Source organism: Oryctolagus cuniculus, chromosome 9 (genome assembly GCF_051225735.1).
Source record: "Oryctolagus cuniculus isolate XC-2025 breed Fujian yellow rabbit chromosome 9, ASM5122573v1, whole genome shotgun sequence".
In the NCBI taxonomy this organism is placed as follows: Eukaryota; Metazoa; Chordata; class Mammalia; order Lagomorpha; family Leporidae; genus Oryctolagus; species Oryctolagus cuniculus.
Window position 1 is genome coordinate 122,797,451 of NC_142875.1, and position 16,737 is coordinate 122,814,187.

General features: G+C 37.6%; 1 protein-coding gene across 3 annotated transcripts in view; it reads right to left on the reverse strand.

Annotated features, from left to right (window-relative positions):
* Positions 1-16,737, reverse strand: part of KRAS (KRas proto-oncogene, GTPase) — a 44,259-nt gene that overhangs the window by 11,943 nt on the left and 15,579 nt on the right. For all 3 annotated transcript variants that reach the window (XM_051850340.3, XM_051850342.3, XM_051850339.3), the window contains exons 3-4: positions 9,281-9,459; positions 7,728-7,887 (exon numbers count right to left, since the gene is read on the reverse strand). In XM_051850340.3, the coding sequence (XP_051706300.1) occupies positions 7,728-7,887; positions 9,281-9,459 (339 nt within the window). The remainder of the gene's footprint in view (positions 1-7,727; positions 7,888-9,280; positions 9,460-16,737) is intronic.

Sequence of the window (16,737 nt, forward strand, 5' to 3'; positions counted from 1 at the left end):
CTGTTGCAGGCAATTAGAGCACAAACCAGCAGATGGAAGATCTCTTTTTGCCTTTTCTTTCAAGCAGTTGTTGGCACAGCAAAACACCACTTGGGATGCTGGCATCCATTCAGGGTGCCCAGGTTCCAGTTCCAGCTCTGCTTCCAGTTCCAGCTTCCTGCTAATGCACACCCTGGTGAGGAACACGTGATAATGGCTCATATACCTGGGCCCTTGTCAGCACATGGGAGACCCTGACTTAGAGTTCCAGAATCCTGCCTTTGGCTGGCCCAGATCAGACTATTTTTGGGCATATAGGAATGAACCAATGCACTGAAGACCTCAGTCTCTGTCCCTCCACCTTTCAAATGAATAAAAATAAATTAATTATTTTAAAAATTCCAGAAACTATGTAATAAGAAACAGGTACTGGGCTGGTGTTGTGGTACAGCAGGTTAAATAGCCACCTGCAATGCCAGCATCTCATGCAAGCAGTTCGCGTCCTGGACACTTCACTTCCAAGCCAGCTCCCTGCTAACGTGCCTGGGAAAGCACATCAGTCACCCATGCAGGAGACCCCAACATAAAGCTCCTGGCTTTGGCCTGGTCCAACCCCAGCCACTGTGGCCATCTGGGGAGCGAACCAGCAGATGGAAGATCTTTCTCTGTAACTTCACCTGTCAAATAATTTTTTAAAAAGCATGGATTTTAAATAAGGTGATTATGTATTCAAATGCATAAAGTTACTAATATAAATCATCTAGTGATAGGTATGTTTCAGTTAAAGTATCTAACAACAAAAATCATTATAGTCCAGGAAATTTTATTTTTAATGGAAACAATGAACAAGCTAGCTAAGTCATCTGGAAACAAAAATTGTGAAGCATTTTTTGATAATATTAAATATGTTGGTAATTTAAATTAGAATTCCATTTGTATTTAGATGTAGTTTTTTCGTAGATTATAACTGATTATCAAGCATTTATTATTTTTATTCATCTGTCTTTGAAAATGTTATATATTAAAAATTGTGAGTACCAAGCAAGATAATTTAAGGCATAAAAACAACTTTTTATAAAGTATGTAAAATATAAAAATGAACTGTTACCTAATATACTTTCACAAATAACTTTTAACTTAAAAATCAATTTTAATAAATGGAGATATATATATATATACACACACAAACCAGGAAAAAGCCCATATTTCTTAAAATTTTTTAGGAATGTAAATTTCAATTCCTGTTTAAAAAAAAAGTCACAAAGTCAATGCAGAAGGCATGCCAAGAGGGGAGGAAAACATGTATTGGTCCTACACTAATTTAGAAGTAAACTTTGATTGTAACTTATCTCTAAAATCAGTTTGGATGTCTGCTTTCTAAGGGTGAGCACTCCCATCACCAATACCAGAAAATATGATTTTCGTTTCCAGCAATGCAGAGAGAATTGGAAGCCAACAATTTAAAAAGAGGAGATTATTACCCACCACCAAGAATTCAGTTTTAGGACCTCAGTGGCTAAAAGAATTAACACTGAGAAATAGTTACTCCAGAGTGACTTTTCTTATTTCTACTAATAAGAAATTTAAATAAGATTTTAAACAGTTATTTCCAATATTCTTCAGACTTAAAATAGTCATTTCTTCATAATTTGCTTTAAAATCATACTAACATCAAGAGAACGTGAGAGAGTATTGTTATGTATCCTTGTAAATGCTTTAAAACCACTAGCTCTGGCTCTTATTTTTAAAAACTACATAAAAAGTACACACCTATGAAAAAGCACAGTGGTTTCATATTCCCAAATATGCATACTTTTCAAAGATCAAGTATTACTAAAACAGACATTTAATACCCACGATAGCTAGTTACTAAGCTCTCAACTGGCACTCAATACTTTGTTCTTGAGAATATGGCTGGCTGCCAAGTATACTCATTTTAAAATGTTACTTATTATACTCTAAGCACAACTGTAAATATTTATGCAGGAACAAATATATACAAGTTTAAATGTGTAAATTTTTATAATCAAGAGATTTGACAATATTTTCAGCTCAACCATTACCTGAAAAAATACTAGTAACACCAGGAAATTGTTAAATAGTATCATTATATCCTTTTGTCTATGCTTTTACTATGAAAAAAAATTTTTTTTTTGGACAGGCAGAGTTAGTGAGAGAGAGAAATAGAGAGAAAGGTCTTCTTTACGTTGCAAATACCTGCTTCAATGGAGTCATTCATGAAAAAAATTCTTGTACATCACATAGCCTAAGCATACACAGATGCAGGAATATGGGCCCTCTTAGGGGATGAGAATGGAGAGAGGAAATGCAGTCTAAAAACCAATTTCACATACTCGGTTATCTGAAAAAACCTTCCAAACTACAGCTTAAATCAAGTGGAGTTCAAATGCAGCAATACCACTGCTTAGGTGGATATGCACCACGAAGAGCAGGTGCAGGACCAAGGTTTTGTTGATTTTTAACTGAAAAAAGCTGAAGTGCAAAGTATTCATCTCATGTATACAAACTCCACTATTGACAAGGCACTAAGGAGGGTTCTTGCTTATTCTGCTATATAATTTCATGAGATGCTTTCTTTTTTATTTTTTTGTTATTTTTTGACAGGCATAGTCAGACAGAGAGAGAGACAGACAGAGAGAAAGGTCTTCCTTTTTCCATTGGTTCACCACCCAAGTGGCCACTATGGCCGGTGTGCTGCGGCCAGCGTGCTGCGCTGATCCGAAGCCAGGAGCCAGGTGCTTCCTCCTGGTCTCCCATGCGGGTGCAGGGCCCAAGCACTTGGGCCATCCTCCACTGCCTTCCCGGGCCACAGCAGAGAGCTGGACAGGAAGAGGAGCAACCGGGACAGAATCCGGCGCCCCGACCGGGACTAAAACCCAGTGTGCCAGCGCTGCAGGTGGAGGATTAGCCTAGTGAGCCACGGCGCTGGCTGAGATGTTTTCTTTAATGGAGATCTTCTAACAACTAAAATTAAGTATCTTGAAATTAACAACAAAATAGGAAATTAATCACTCAGTATCTTTAGGTTCATAAAACTAGTTGTTCCAATGTTCAAATTGAGTCCTCCAGAAAGCAAAACAGCGGAAACAGGAGTAGCAGACTAAAGTACTGCTTCTGCCATCTATGCACTGAACTCTTCCCACTTTTGATTTTTACAGACTGAAACACACACTGATCCTATTGTGTCAATGTTTCAGTTTAAACAGCCTTTGCTGATCCTGCTATACACAACTCAAAGGAACCAGAAAAATCCGTCAAACACCTCTTTCCCAGATAAATGTGAAGTAGGTATCAGCCCTTATGTACTAGGAACGTGGGGACCACGTATTATGTAGTAGTAGAAAATAACTCCTTTTGCTTTTCAAATACGGACTAAACTGAATATAAAAAATATATAATGTATTATATTCTGGCCAGTCAATGACCTTTTTATTATTACAAAGTAACTAAGCTGGCAAAAATATACTCTGAAATCCGGGCTGGTGGCAAACAAGTGCTTGGGCCCCTGTACCCATGTCAGAGACCCGGATGAAGTTTCTGGCTCCTGGCTGTTGCTGCCATTTAGGAAGGGAATCAGAAGATAGAAGACCCCCTTTTTTTTTTTTTAAATTACTTGACAGATAGAGTTAGACATTGAGGGAGAGACAGAGAAAGGTCTTCTTCCCTGCACTGATTCACCACCCCCCCCCCCGCCCCCCGCAATGGCCACTACGGCCAGAGCTATGCCAATCTGAAGCCAGGAGCCAGGAGCTTCTTCCTGGTCTCCCATGCGGGTGCAGGCGCCCAAACACTTGGGCCATCCTCCACTGCCCTCCGGGGCCACAGCAGAGAGCTGGACTGGAAGAGGGGCAACCGGGACTAGAACCCAGTGCCCATATGGGATGCCAGCACCGCAGGTGGAGGATTAACCAAGTGAGCCACGATGCCGGCCCGATAGAAGATCTTTTGTAAGACCTAAGGTGAAAGTCAGTCAGGGCTCAGCAGCTGCCAACTCATAGGCCAAACGGGGCCGCAGTTGATTTCCGTGCTATGTACAAGCTAACAATGATTTTTCCATTTTCAAAGGAGTCTAAAAAAAAACAACTAATATACAACAAGGAACACTTGTGACTGAAAATTTTAAATATTTATTATCTAGCCCTTTACAGAACATGCTTGCCAGTCCCTGACTTGTAACTAAATTAATGTTCTTTCCCTACTAACCTGTATGCTTCTTTTTGGTGTTTGTGTTTTAGGCTCATGATCAAAAAAATCAAAAATTAGGGCACAAAACTAGCTGCTGATAAAATACAAGGATACTTATGAAGTTATTTTGTTCAAATAACAAATAAATTTATTGAACAACAACCGAGTAACAAAATATGCTGCAGAAATAACAAAATATTCTGCCAAGGCTAGGGCTTCAAAGTTTCACAAAACCTAATATATAAAACTCATTAAAATTTACATATGCAAGTTTACTATCTATAATTACTTGAAACAGCTCTTTAAAAATCTTGTAACACATGCAAATATTAAATTCATTTCAACAGAGGAAGATGCATGAACTGATTAAAGGCTACCTTATTTCAAAGCAAATCAATCAGTTCACTTAATAAAAAGAACTCAACAGAAATCAAATGTCATTATGGTTTAGCAACATAAATTTCATAAATGCATCAATAAAGTAGGATATAAATCTAAGATATGCTAGACATTAGGTTAAGAAAGAGAAATATTCTTTCATATTATTTCATTCTACATTTTAATTATGGTCCACATTAATGTCTACAAAGCAAACTTCACTTAATCCACTTCTATATCATACTCCTTTAAAAAAAACAACAAAGAAATCAAGGCCTCAAAACAGCCTAAAACTAAAAATATATTTTAAAAGAAAGCCAGGGTAGGGGCCAGCACCGTGCCGTAGCAGGTAAAGCCTCCGCCTGCCATCCTGGCTGCTGAACTTCTGATCCAGCATTCTGTTGTGGCCTGGGAAAGCAGTAGAGGATGGCCCAGTGCTTGGGCCTCTGCACCCACATGGGGGACTCAAAAAAAGCTCTTGGCTCCTGGCTTCAGACCAGCCCAGCTCCAGTCACTGCAGCCATTTGCAGAGTGAACCAGTGGATGGAAGACCTCTCTCTCTCTCTCTGCCTCTAACTCTGCATTTCAAATAAACTAATAAATCGTAAAAAAAAAAAAAAAAAAAAAAAAAAAGGGCAAGCAAGCCAGGGTAGTTTTCTGAGTAGTTATGAATAGCTGAATGCTTCAAACATTACAGCATTAATAACAAAACACCAAAACACCAAGAATCAGCTACCTGGTGCTTCTGCGGCAGCCATCAATCAACAGGGAAAGGAGTGAAGAGCTACACTGTGGTACTAACAAGGAAGAGTCCTTTTAGTATCATCTAACTACCTTTCTACTTAAAACTGTGGTCCATGGACCAAAACCAGCATCACCTGGGGTTTGCTGGACATGCAGACTCACAGGATCCAACCTAAGCCCATTGATTTAGAATTGAGATCTTAATAAGCCCTTTGATCTGCACGCACTGTAATGTACTAGCACTTCTCTACTGTTTACCTTTTTTATGTGAAATGCTAACAAAAATGTTCAAAAGACTAAAAAGAAATTTTTAAAATCTATGAATAATACAACTACAATAAAATATTAATAACAGTATAGATGGCTTGCTAATGTTTTCAATAAAAATTCTTTTCAATTTTTTAAATCCGAAATTTTTTCATAAAAAAAATATTGGAGGGCTGACGTCACGGTGCAGTTGGTTAGGCTGCTAACTTGTGACACCACCATCCCATATGAGCATCAGTTCAAGTCCCAGCTGCTCCACTTCCCATCCAGTTCCCTGTGAATGCAGCTGGAAAAGCAGCTAAAGACGGCCCAACTGCTTGGGCCCCTGCCAACCCATGTGGGAGACCCAGATGGGGTTCCAGGCTTCTAGCTTTGGTCTGCCTGTAGCTCAGCCTCAGCCAGTGTAGCCACTTGGGGAGCAAACCAGCAGGCAGAAGATCTCTCTCCCCTGCCCTGCCTGTTCTCTCTCTAATGCTCCCTTTCAAATAAATAAACTAAAAACAAAACCAAAAAAAGGACTGGAAGAAAAAGCTATAAATATTATAATCATGTTTTCTGAGTACCTTCTTTGCTGAAGAAAATTGAGACTAGTAAGAAAGACTAGAGAAAGACCAAAAACAAAACAAAACAAAACAAAACAAAACAAAACAAAACAAAAAAAAAAACAAACCACCCTAAAATTTGGAACTTGGGAAGGAATTTGAATGAAATCCTAATTACTCTGAAGTGAAATATACCAAGTCTTTACTTAAATAATTTATCTGCCATAGAAGAAATATGTATATGATGGAAAAACTGCAAAAATTCAGTTTTTAATTCCAAAACAAACACCCAAATAGTGTACCAAACCAGGAGGAGCTACTTATGATCTCACTGGAGAAGTAACTCATAAATAACAGCTGAATAATTTACACTTATGTTTTTATCCCTTTACAAAATTCAACAAACATCTAGAATGCCTGCTTTTCTGAGTTTAACTATGTAATGAGTTGTTTATCAATTTTTTAAATTCCTAGCAACACAAGAGTTAAATTCTACAAAACCATCTTTGTGGGCTCACAGGTACGCATAACCAGAAAAAACTCCAAAAAAAATGTATGGAGCATATATTGTACAAGTTCTTACAGTCTATGCATGAAAATTGTATTCTATCACATCTTTGTGTTCCTTTCCAGAATTTTCCTTTTAAATGTTAAACTCTTATTTCATACAAACAGGGTAGATAGTATTAGCTAAAATTATTTTATTTTACCTAGAGAAAAAGTTTTTTTAAAATGAAGATGACTGGAACCAGCATTGTGGCATAACGGTTTAAAAGCCGCTGCCTACAACACTAGCATCCCATTTAGACACCGATTTGAGTCCCAGCTGCTCCACTTCTGATCCAGCTCCCTTGCTAATGTGTCTGGGGAAGCAGTGGAAGATGGCTCAAGTCCCTGAGCTTCTACACCCACATGGGAGACCAGGATGAAGTCCTAGTTTCAGCCTGGCCTAGCACTGGCCATTGCAGCCATTTGGTTAGTAAACAAGTGGATGGCAGATCTCTCTCTCTAACTCTGCCTTGCAAATAAATAAAATATTTTTTTTAAATGATGATTTCTTTAACAAAATTTAGGTTCTAACTGGGATTAATTTTTGCCAGAACAATGCACTAAATGAATAATGGAATTTCTATTCACTTTCAAAATACTCTTTAATGAGAAAAAAAATGCCAAAGTAAAATTTCTTCAAATATAACAAAATTCAATCTAGAAACACATGACATGATACTCTTAAAAGCACAAACTCAAAATCTGTTCCCCTGTTCTTTGTCTTTATGTAACGTGAAATCGCACATTTCTTGAATGTAAGATGTGCTCAGAGCAAGGGAAATTTCACTGTGGAAAGAAATCAAAGCGGAAAGTACTACCATAACACTGCATTAAGAAGCACTGTCTGCTCAAGAGAAGGTACCGTTCTATATGCTATTTTAACACACTGAGAGAAAAACTGAAAATCACATCAATGACAGAATAGTAATGTTATCACATATGAACACATTAATTTCCTTCTCCTACCATTAAAATGATGCTAAAATATCTATTAGTAAAGTATGATTCATGATTGAAATATTTTGCAGAAAATGGATTTGTATTGATTCCAGCTTTACTTACCTGTCTTGTCTTTGCAGATGTTTCAATAAAAGGAATTCCATAACTTCTTGCTAAGTCCTGAGCTTGTTTTGTGTCTACTGTTCTAGAAGGCAAATCACATTTATTTCCTACTAGGACCATAGGTACATCTTCAGAGTCTTTAACTCTTTTAATTTGTTCTCTGGGGAAGAAATAAAGTTATAGCAGAGCATTAGTAAGGCAAAAATATTTCCAAAATTGTCCACAACTTCTGTCTTACACATTTTGGATAAAAGAAGACTTTTAAGGAAATTCCTAGCTTCAACCATACCAATCTCCCTTGCTTCTCCTTCTGGTTATTGTTTCCCTCCACCTTATACAGAGACCTTATATATTACTTAAAGATTAACTGCCTAGAAATTAATATGCAGGTAGATCGCAAAGATAAAATACTGAAAACTTCTAGACTTAAAGTGTTATGCCTAATTTCAATAGCAATAATCTTAGAAACATGTATGTGGTTCAAAGTTTAAGTATAGAACTGAAAATATTTTTACAAAAACATGAATTATAGCATTAACATAATTTTCACATTACTTTCTCAATAAGGAAAAGTGAAAAAGCAGAAAGATTTTAGTTTTTATGTGGACAACACTGCTTACTCTGTTAAATCTTTCTTATGTAGCTAATTTTCAATATGCAATATGCATAAACTCTACATTTGGGGTAAAATTATATTCCTTCACAATTTCAGGTGATTTTTCAAGAAGTGGCATGGAAGAAGGAGCACAGGAGATAACACAGCAGGGTTGACTGAAATTCCTACTTCCCCTGCCTATGGATTAGCTGAGTAAAGCCAGGTCAGTTAACAAATTTCACTTGTTTACTACTCTATAAAATAAATACCACTACCACCCATCGCCTAAACTTTTTTCTTTAATACTAGACTATAGGGTAAACATGCTACCAGAAATGATCTTAAAAGGTTAAACCTCTAAAGTGGCTAACTTACAGCTACATGATATAGCTAGTAAGTGGAGTATTTGTTTTAACAGCTTTAAAAAAATGGTAAATCTTCAGAAACAGAATATTTAATACAGTAATAATTTTAAAGTAGTTTATGCAAAGTTCTTAAAATTTTTTAAAAACCTATTATTGCTCTAATGCTTTTTATTTTTACATAAGTATAATTTTAAATACATAAGGCCATCGTTTATCCAATCCAAGAAGTTCTACACTGAATATACATTATTCTGAAGACCACCTCAAATTGCTTTTTCATATTTTCATGTATCTAAGACTTTTAAAGTCCAGTTTCTCTACTGTAGGGAGGTGAGGAGGACAGAATATTTTAAAGCCAGACACGTATAGGTTAGGTTTCAGTCCCAGCACCAACACTATCTATGGAACCCAGAACAAGTTACTCAACTGTTTTAATGCGCAAGAACTTCATTTTATGTAAAATAGGAATTTGATGCTCAAAAATATTTTAAAATTTGTATTATATAATATATACACTGTGGTAAGAAATACTCAATACATGAAAGCTATAATTACTCCTGAATGCTAATTTATTACATTCAATTTAAACCCACCTATAATGGTGAATATCTTCAAATGATTTAGTATTATTTATGGCAAACACACAAAGAAAGCCCTCCCCAGTTCTCATGTACTGGTCCCTCATTGCACTGTACTCCTCTTGACCTGCTGTGTCGAGAATATCCAAGAGACAGGTTTCTCCATCAATTACTACTTGTTTCCTGTAGGAATCCTGAGAAGGGAGAAACACAGTCTGGATTATTATGGTGCAGCTTTTACTTGTGAAAAGGTGTTATAACAACCAAAAAGACAAAAAGACAAAAAGACAAAAAAAAAAAACGCATCCCAATTCAAAAAACGGGCTAAGGGCTTGAGAAGGGCTCTTCTCTGAAGAAGAGAGAGAAATGCGCAGCCGCTCAACACTATCAATTATCAGGAAAATTTTTAAAAACTTGTAAGAAAACAAAGACAAATTCAGAGGTTTGGACAACGATATGGAGAAACCGGAATGCTTTTGTTATTGGTGGGAATCCAAAATGCTGTTTTCCTGGGCAAAAGTATGGCAGTTCCTCAAAAAACTAAACAGTGAATTACTATACAATCTACCAACTCCATTCCTGTGTGTATAATCAAAAGTGAAACACGACTCAAAGAGATACATGTACACCGCTGTTCACAGCATCATATACAGCAACCCCAGAAACAACTCGTGTCTATTAACAGATAAAGGAATACACGAATGATAATATGCACATACAATCGAATATATTCAGTCATAAAAAATTAAACTTTGCTAAGTGCTACAACTAGACAGGCCTTGAAAACATGTTAAGTAAAATAAGCCAGACACAAAAGTACAATCACATGATTCCCCTTATGTGGGGTACCTAGAAGCTGTCACAGAGACAGAAATAGGAGAGAGGTTACGGAGGATGAGGGAGCGAGGACTAGGAGTCAATATTTAACAGCTAGAGGTTCAGTTTGGGATGATGAAAAAAGTTCTGAAAATAGTATTAGTGGTTACACAGCTCTGTGATGGTTGTACACACTGTGAATGCATTTCATGCCACTGAACTACACAGGAAAAATGGCTACAATGTTAAATTCTGTTATCTGTATTTTATCACAGAGGTTTTTAAAAAAGATTAGCCTCTTTCCCAAGAGATTCAACAATTCAAGTGCAGACATTAGTAACAAAAAATTATCTATAAAAATAATTACTACAAAAATGGGACAGTTTTATAAAATCTAATACTCAAAGATGATTCAGATGACACACACACAAAAATCAATTCACAAGTAATTGTCACATACCTTCTTTACCTGAGAAGATTAGTAACATTCAATATTTCTACTTCTGAAAAATATGGGCACAATATCTAATATGATAGCTACTGTAATTCTAAAGGCACAACTCTTGCAGCTGCAAATTTTGAAAGGCCTCTATTAAAAGAGGAAGACATCCGAGTAAAGAAAGGAGGTAACCTCAATGGAATCTTAAAATGAAAACTTAAATTTTCCCCTAAGGACACTGACGTTCACACTGCCGAAATGGGCCCCCCAAAGAGGGAAAGGAGGTAGTACAATGTGAAGCCCCTGATTAGGCCTCAGGGTTGATAACGGACATAAAGTTATAAACACAGACACACTATTTCTTTTTATTCCACTTGTAGGCTACGGTACTTGTAAATGCCTTTAGTTCATGAATTGCTTTATACACTATTCTATCACTGAAAAGAGATAGTGAAAAAGAAAGAATGAGAACCTTGTTTTTATTAAAATGTTTACAGTGTAACAATATAAAGATACATAAGTAGGATGACCTCAAGAAAATGTCCACATATTTATGTTTCCATGTATATATTAAAAACTGATGGCATATACATCAAAATGTTAGTCAAAACTACGTCTTTGATGGAGATGATTTAAGATATTTATGTCTTGCTTATCTCCTTTTTTATCCTAGATGCTACATTAAATATATTTTTTCTTTTGACCTTAAAGAAAGCACTAAACCACGATCTCTTCTTATTCTTTTAAAGTACACTGTATTTTCCAAATGGTCTATAATAAAAATTAATTATCTTATTAGAAAAAAAGGATGGATATTATTTTCTAAATAAGTAGCTCTTTATAATAAAGATTTGGACATTTCATTGACATTGAATTATTTTAGCCTATTACCTGAATTAATTACTTGAAAGAATTGCAAGTTATCAACTAAAGACTAGTATTTCTGAAGAATAATGGAAGGGCAATAACTCAAAGCAAAGTACACTGTCTTAAAGAGATTTTTACTTCTTGAGTAGGGATTTCTCTAAAGAGAGATAAAGGGGCAGCAAACACTGAGAAGATGCTCAACAGTATCAATCATTAGAAAATGCAAATCAAAACCATTAAAAAAACTTATAAAAAAAACAAAGACATGTAAAAACAAGCATGTAAAACTGACTAATGACTTTTACTTACCTATGCCTGTCACCTCACATACTTTCCTCAACAATAAGTGAAAGGTTCCTTTGTCTTTAAGATTTTTCATAACAATAAAATGAAGCACTACAGTTTCTAGAGCCACACAAGCCCACTCAAAATCTAAGGCATGGCTCTGGGATTACTCACATATACATCCTCCTAGATAAACTTCTAAATAGAACTGTAAAGACAGAGTTTCCAAACACTGTTTTTCAAAAGTATATGACACAGAGTATCAAATCTGCAGATTTCATGAAATGTTTTCATGCATACTCCAACAAATGGTCAAAAATTGGAAAAGCAGTCCCCATTCACTGAGAGCTCATTTGTACTACTATTCTCTTCCAGATCCTAAAAATATCGATAGCCATTTATATAAATTAGTGGAGCCATTATCAGTTATTTTAAAAACTACCCCACAACCTACTCCTAGCAATGCCAATAATTAAAAATAAAGTAAGTTTATGTTAAAAATCCAGTATTTCCAAAGTAAATTTTATCCTTGGAAGCACAGTCATTGAACTTATAAAAAGGCAGTGCAACTTAGTAAAAATTAAAGAACAAAAGTGTTAAATGACGGAACGGTGATTTAAACAGAACTGATAGGTTTGAAGACAAAGCAGAAAACGTACAACAAAATGAAATTAAATAAAAATACAGTTTTGTTTCAACCTCAGTTCAGCCACAAGAAAAGAAATATATGGAAGTAGAAAAAACACACATTAGTGTAGAATCTTTCCAAAGATTAGAGTCTAAATAAGTGTTCAACAAACTACCATTCAGGCCAAATCCTGCCTACTTTTTGGCCTTTAAGCTAGTAGTTTTTCCATTTTTAAAGAGATTAAATATATATATATATGTAACAAAGACCCAGGCAGCCCTTTATAGAAGTTTGCTAATCCTGGCTGTAAGCTAATAAATACCTTTTCACAAAACTAAAATATTCTGAGTATACATTATTTATTCTCTTTATGCTTAAAAAAATCAGTACTCAGAAAATACAGGTTTATCAAAGCTCTACAAATTAAAAAATTTTTAAAAAGAGATCCCACAATGATATTAGTTACTGATAGAGCAAATAAAATGATCAAGATTTTACAATTTTAATTAGTATTACTTCCAGCCCTTCAAATAAAGTAACCTTTCAGATCTAGTACATAGGTTACTAGTAAACTAAGAACAGGTCACTTAAACTAATACACCATAATAAAACATTAAATGAAGGAACATTATTTCATGTATTTCCCTCACTCCCAGCCATTTTTTACAACTACCTAACTACTAAAAAAACTTTCTAAAAGAAATGCATTATACTAGCAAGTGTGAATTGTATATAGAATTCAAACATTTCTGGTGAAACAAACCAACAAAAATCCTTTAAGAAAACAAGTACAGATTTATCTAGAACCACACAAAGGTTCACAGCCTTTGTTACAGTAATGCCACTAAGTACTTTATGCTACTCCTCCAAAAGATTACTGGGATCCATTACAGAATGATGTGCTCCACACTGTTGGTTATAAGCCATCAAAAGTGGCTGTAGAAAGCTAGCTCCCAAAGTCAGCTAGAAACATGTACAACAGCCTAGTACGTCATAATTTTAACAGGGAAAAACAAGGAATTTGGGTATATAAAAAGTTTATGAACTTATTCCACCTACCCACCTCGCCCCTGCTTTGTTTCATAGAAACTATCACTGAGAACACTCCAGTGTCACATATTAGATCAGGCATTTCACAGTTTTTGACCTCAAAGAAGTCAGTCTAGCAGAAGCTGTGAATGTAGGGGCCGGTGTGTGGTGCTGCAGGTTAAGCTACTGCTCAAGGCACCGGCATCCCACAAGAGTGCTGCCTGGAACCAGATGCTCAACTTCTGATGCAGCTCACTGCTAAGGTGCCTAAGAAAGCAACAGAAGGTTGGCCCAAGTGTCTGGGCCTGCACCCACGTGGGAGACCCTGATGGAGTGGTAGGCTCTGGTTTCAAGCCTAGCTCAGCCCTAGCTGTTGTGGCCATTTGGGAAATGAACCAGCAGATGGAAGATCTTTTCTTTCTTTCTTTCTTTTTTTTTTTTTTTTTTTAAAGCTTTATTTATTTATTTGAAAGGCAGAGCTACAGAGAGGCAGAGGCAGAGAGAGAGAGGGGTTTTCCATCCACTGGTTCATTCCCCAGATGGCCACAACGGCTGGAGCTGAGTGGCTCCAAAGCGAGGAATCAGGAGCTTGTTCCAGGTCTTCCACGAGGGTGCAGGGGCCAAGTTCTTGGGCCATGGAAGATCTTTTTCTTGCTGTGTCTCTCTGTCACTCTTCCTTTCAAATAAATAAATCTCAGACAGCTATGTGAATATAAATAAATGATTAACACAAACAGAAATGCAACACAATTTGCAAGATAAAGTACAGTGGTAACACACAGGAGAGATTAACTTTGCTCAAATGAATTAGCAAAGGCCATTCCAGGTAAAACAAACAAACAAACAGAATGCCCAAAAAGCAAGAAACAGCTTGAGTGTATGTAACCAAGGACTTCTGGCTTAGAAGGTCACCAACACTCTGCAAGTGAAATGGGCCCATCAAGCAGGGGACAGTCTGGGAAAGGTCTTCTTGTATGCCTCTTTAAGACTAGATCACCGAAAGGCTTCTAAGTAGGAAGAGTCAGAATTACTATGTATACCATTAGGAGTACAGTGATAAATGAAGGAAGGGATAAGACAGGGTCCCCTCACACACACTGGAGAGGCAGCAGCACAGAGCATAACCTCTGCACAGCTAAGCCTCAGCAACACTGGGCCGCTTCTCAGCTTCTAGTCCTAATAATCCCCAAATCTTCCCTGTACTCCCCAAACCCTAGGGTAGTAGCCACATTTTAATATTACTGCATTACTTCAGTGTTCTCTTTTTGCTTTTCAGTCCTTCAACAACTAATCAGCTAATACTCCACATTAACTTCTCCAAGTATCTATCGTATGGTTTCTATTTTCCGGGAATGGAATTCTGACTTCCCTACGTGTGAAAAATGGGTCAGCCCTGTAGCACAGCAGGTTAAGTGACCATCTGCAATGCCAGCATCCCAGGTGGGCACTGGTTCAAGTCCTACTTGCTCCACTTCTGATCCAGCTCCCTGCTAATGCGCCCGAGAAGGCAGCAGAGGATAGCCCAAGTTCACGGGCCCCTGTACTCACATGGGAGACCCACATGAAGCTCCTAGCTTCGTTATGGCCATTTGGGGCATGAATCAGATTGAAGATGTGTTGTGTGTGTGTGTGTGTGTGTGTGTTTCTCTGCAACTCTGCCTTTCGAATAAATAATCTTTAGGAAGGAGAGATGGGGCTGGTATTGTGGTGTTAACGGGTTAAACCACTGCCTTCAACACCAGCATCCCATATGGGTGCTACTTGAGTCCCGGTTGCTCCACTTCTAATCCAGCTTGCTGTTAATGCACCTGGTAAAGCAGACGTAGATGGCCCAAGTCTACTGTCCCCTGCATCTGCGTGGAAGACCCATATGAAACTCTGGGCTCCTGATTCGGCCTGGCCCAGCCCTGGCTGTTGCAGCCATTTGGGCAGCGAACCAGTGGTTGGAAGATTTCTCTATATTCCCCTCTTCTCTAGTTCTGCCTTTCAAATAAGTAAATCTTACACAAGAAAAAAAAAAAAAAGAGACAAGAGAGAGGGAAGAGAAGGGATGACGGAGAGGGAGGTAAGGGGGAACTGAGTATGAGAGATGAGCTACGACACTATTCTAAGAAATGACAGAACTTGAACTAAGGGCAGTAGCAGTAGTATGAATGGAAGAGATTAAATAGATCTGAGAAATACTTCATAGGCAAAACGGTCAGAACTAAACCTCTAAATTGCTGGTAGGAATCTAAATGGTACAGCCACTATGACAAACAACTTGGCAGTTCCCCAAAAAACTTAAGGAGCCACCATATGACCAAGCAATTCCAAGAGAACTGAAAATACTTGGATGTATATTCACACAGAAACTCATACATCAATGTTTTCAACAGCACCATTCAAAAAAGCCAGAAAGAAGAAACCTAAACAAAATGCTGATGAATAAACAGAGTACATCATACAACAGTGTTGTTCAGCCACAAAAAGGAATGAATGGGGGCCGATGTCATGGAACAGCAGGTGAAGCTGCCGCCTGCAATGCCAGCAATCCACATGGGCACAGCTTCCTGTTCTGGCTGCTCCACTTCTGATCCAGCTCCCTGTTAATGTGTCCAGGAAAATCAAGGCAGGATAGCCCAGGTCCTTAGGTCCCTGCTACCCACATTGGAGACCTGGAAGAAGCTCCTAACTCTGGGCTTCAGCCCAGACCGTCCTTGGCTGTTGCGAGGAGAGAAACAGTAGATGGAAGATCTCTCTGTGTCGCTGCTCTCTCTGTAACTCTTTCAAATAAATAAATAAATCCTTCAAAACAAAAAGGAAAGAACAACACATACAACAGTATGGACCCTAAAAACATTACACCATGTGAAAGAAGTCAGACACCAAAAGTCACGTACTTATATAAAAAACTCCAATTTATATAAAATATTCAGAATAAGCAAGTCCAGAGAGACATGAAGATTAATGGTTGCCATGGACTGGTGGGAGAGAGGATTGGCCAGTGACTGCTAATGGGTGTCAGCCTTCTCCTTGGGTGAAGAAAATGTTCTGCAATTAGAGTGTAGTGATGGCTGTACAATCTTATGAAGACACCAAAATACACTGAACTGCATACTTTAAATGAATTATATCTTAATTGTTAAAAACAGGAGCTTACTGGGGCCAGCACTGTGGCATAAAGAGTAAAGCCTCTGCCTGCGGTGATGGAATCCCATACGGGTGCCAGTTCGAGTCCCGGCTGCTCCACTTCCAATCCAGCTCTCTGCTATGGCCTGGGAAAGCAGCAGAAGGTGGCCCAGGGGCTTGGGCCCCTGAATCTGTATGAGACCAGGAAGAAGCTCCAGGCTCCTGGCTTTGGACTGGTCCAGCTCTGGCTGTTGCAGTCATTTGGGGAATGAACCAGTGAATGTAAGATCTGTGTTA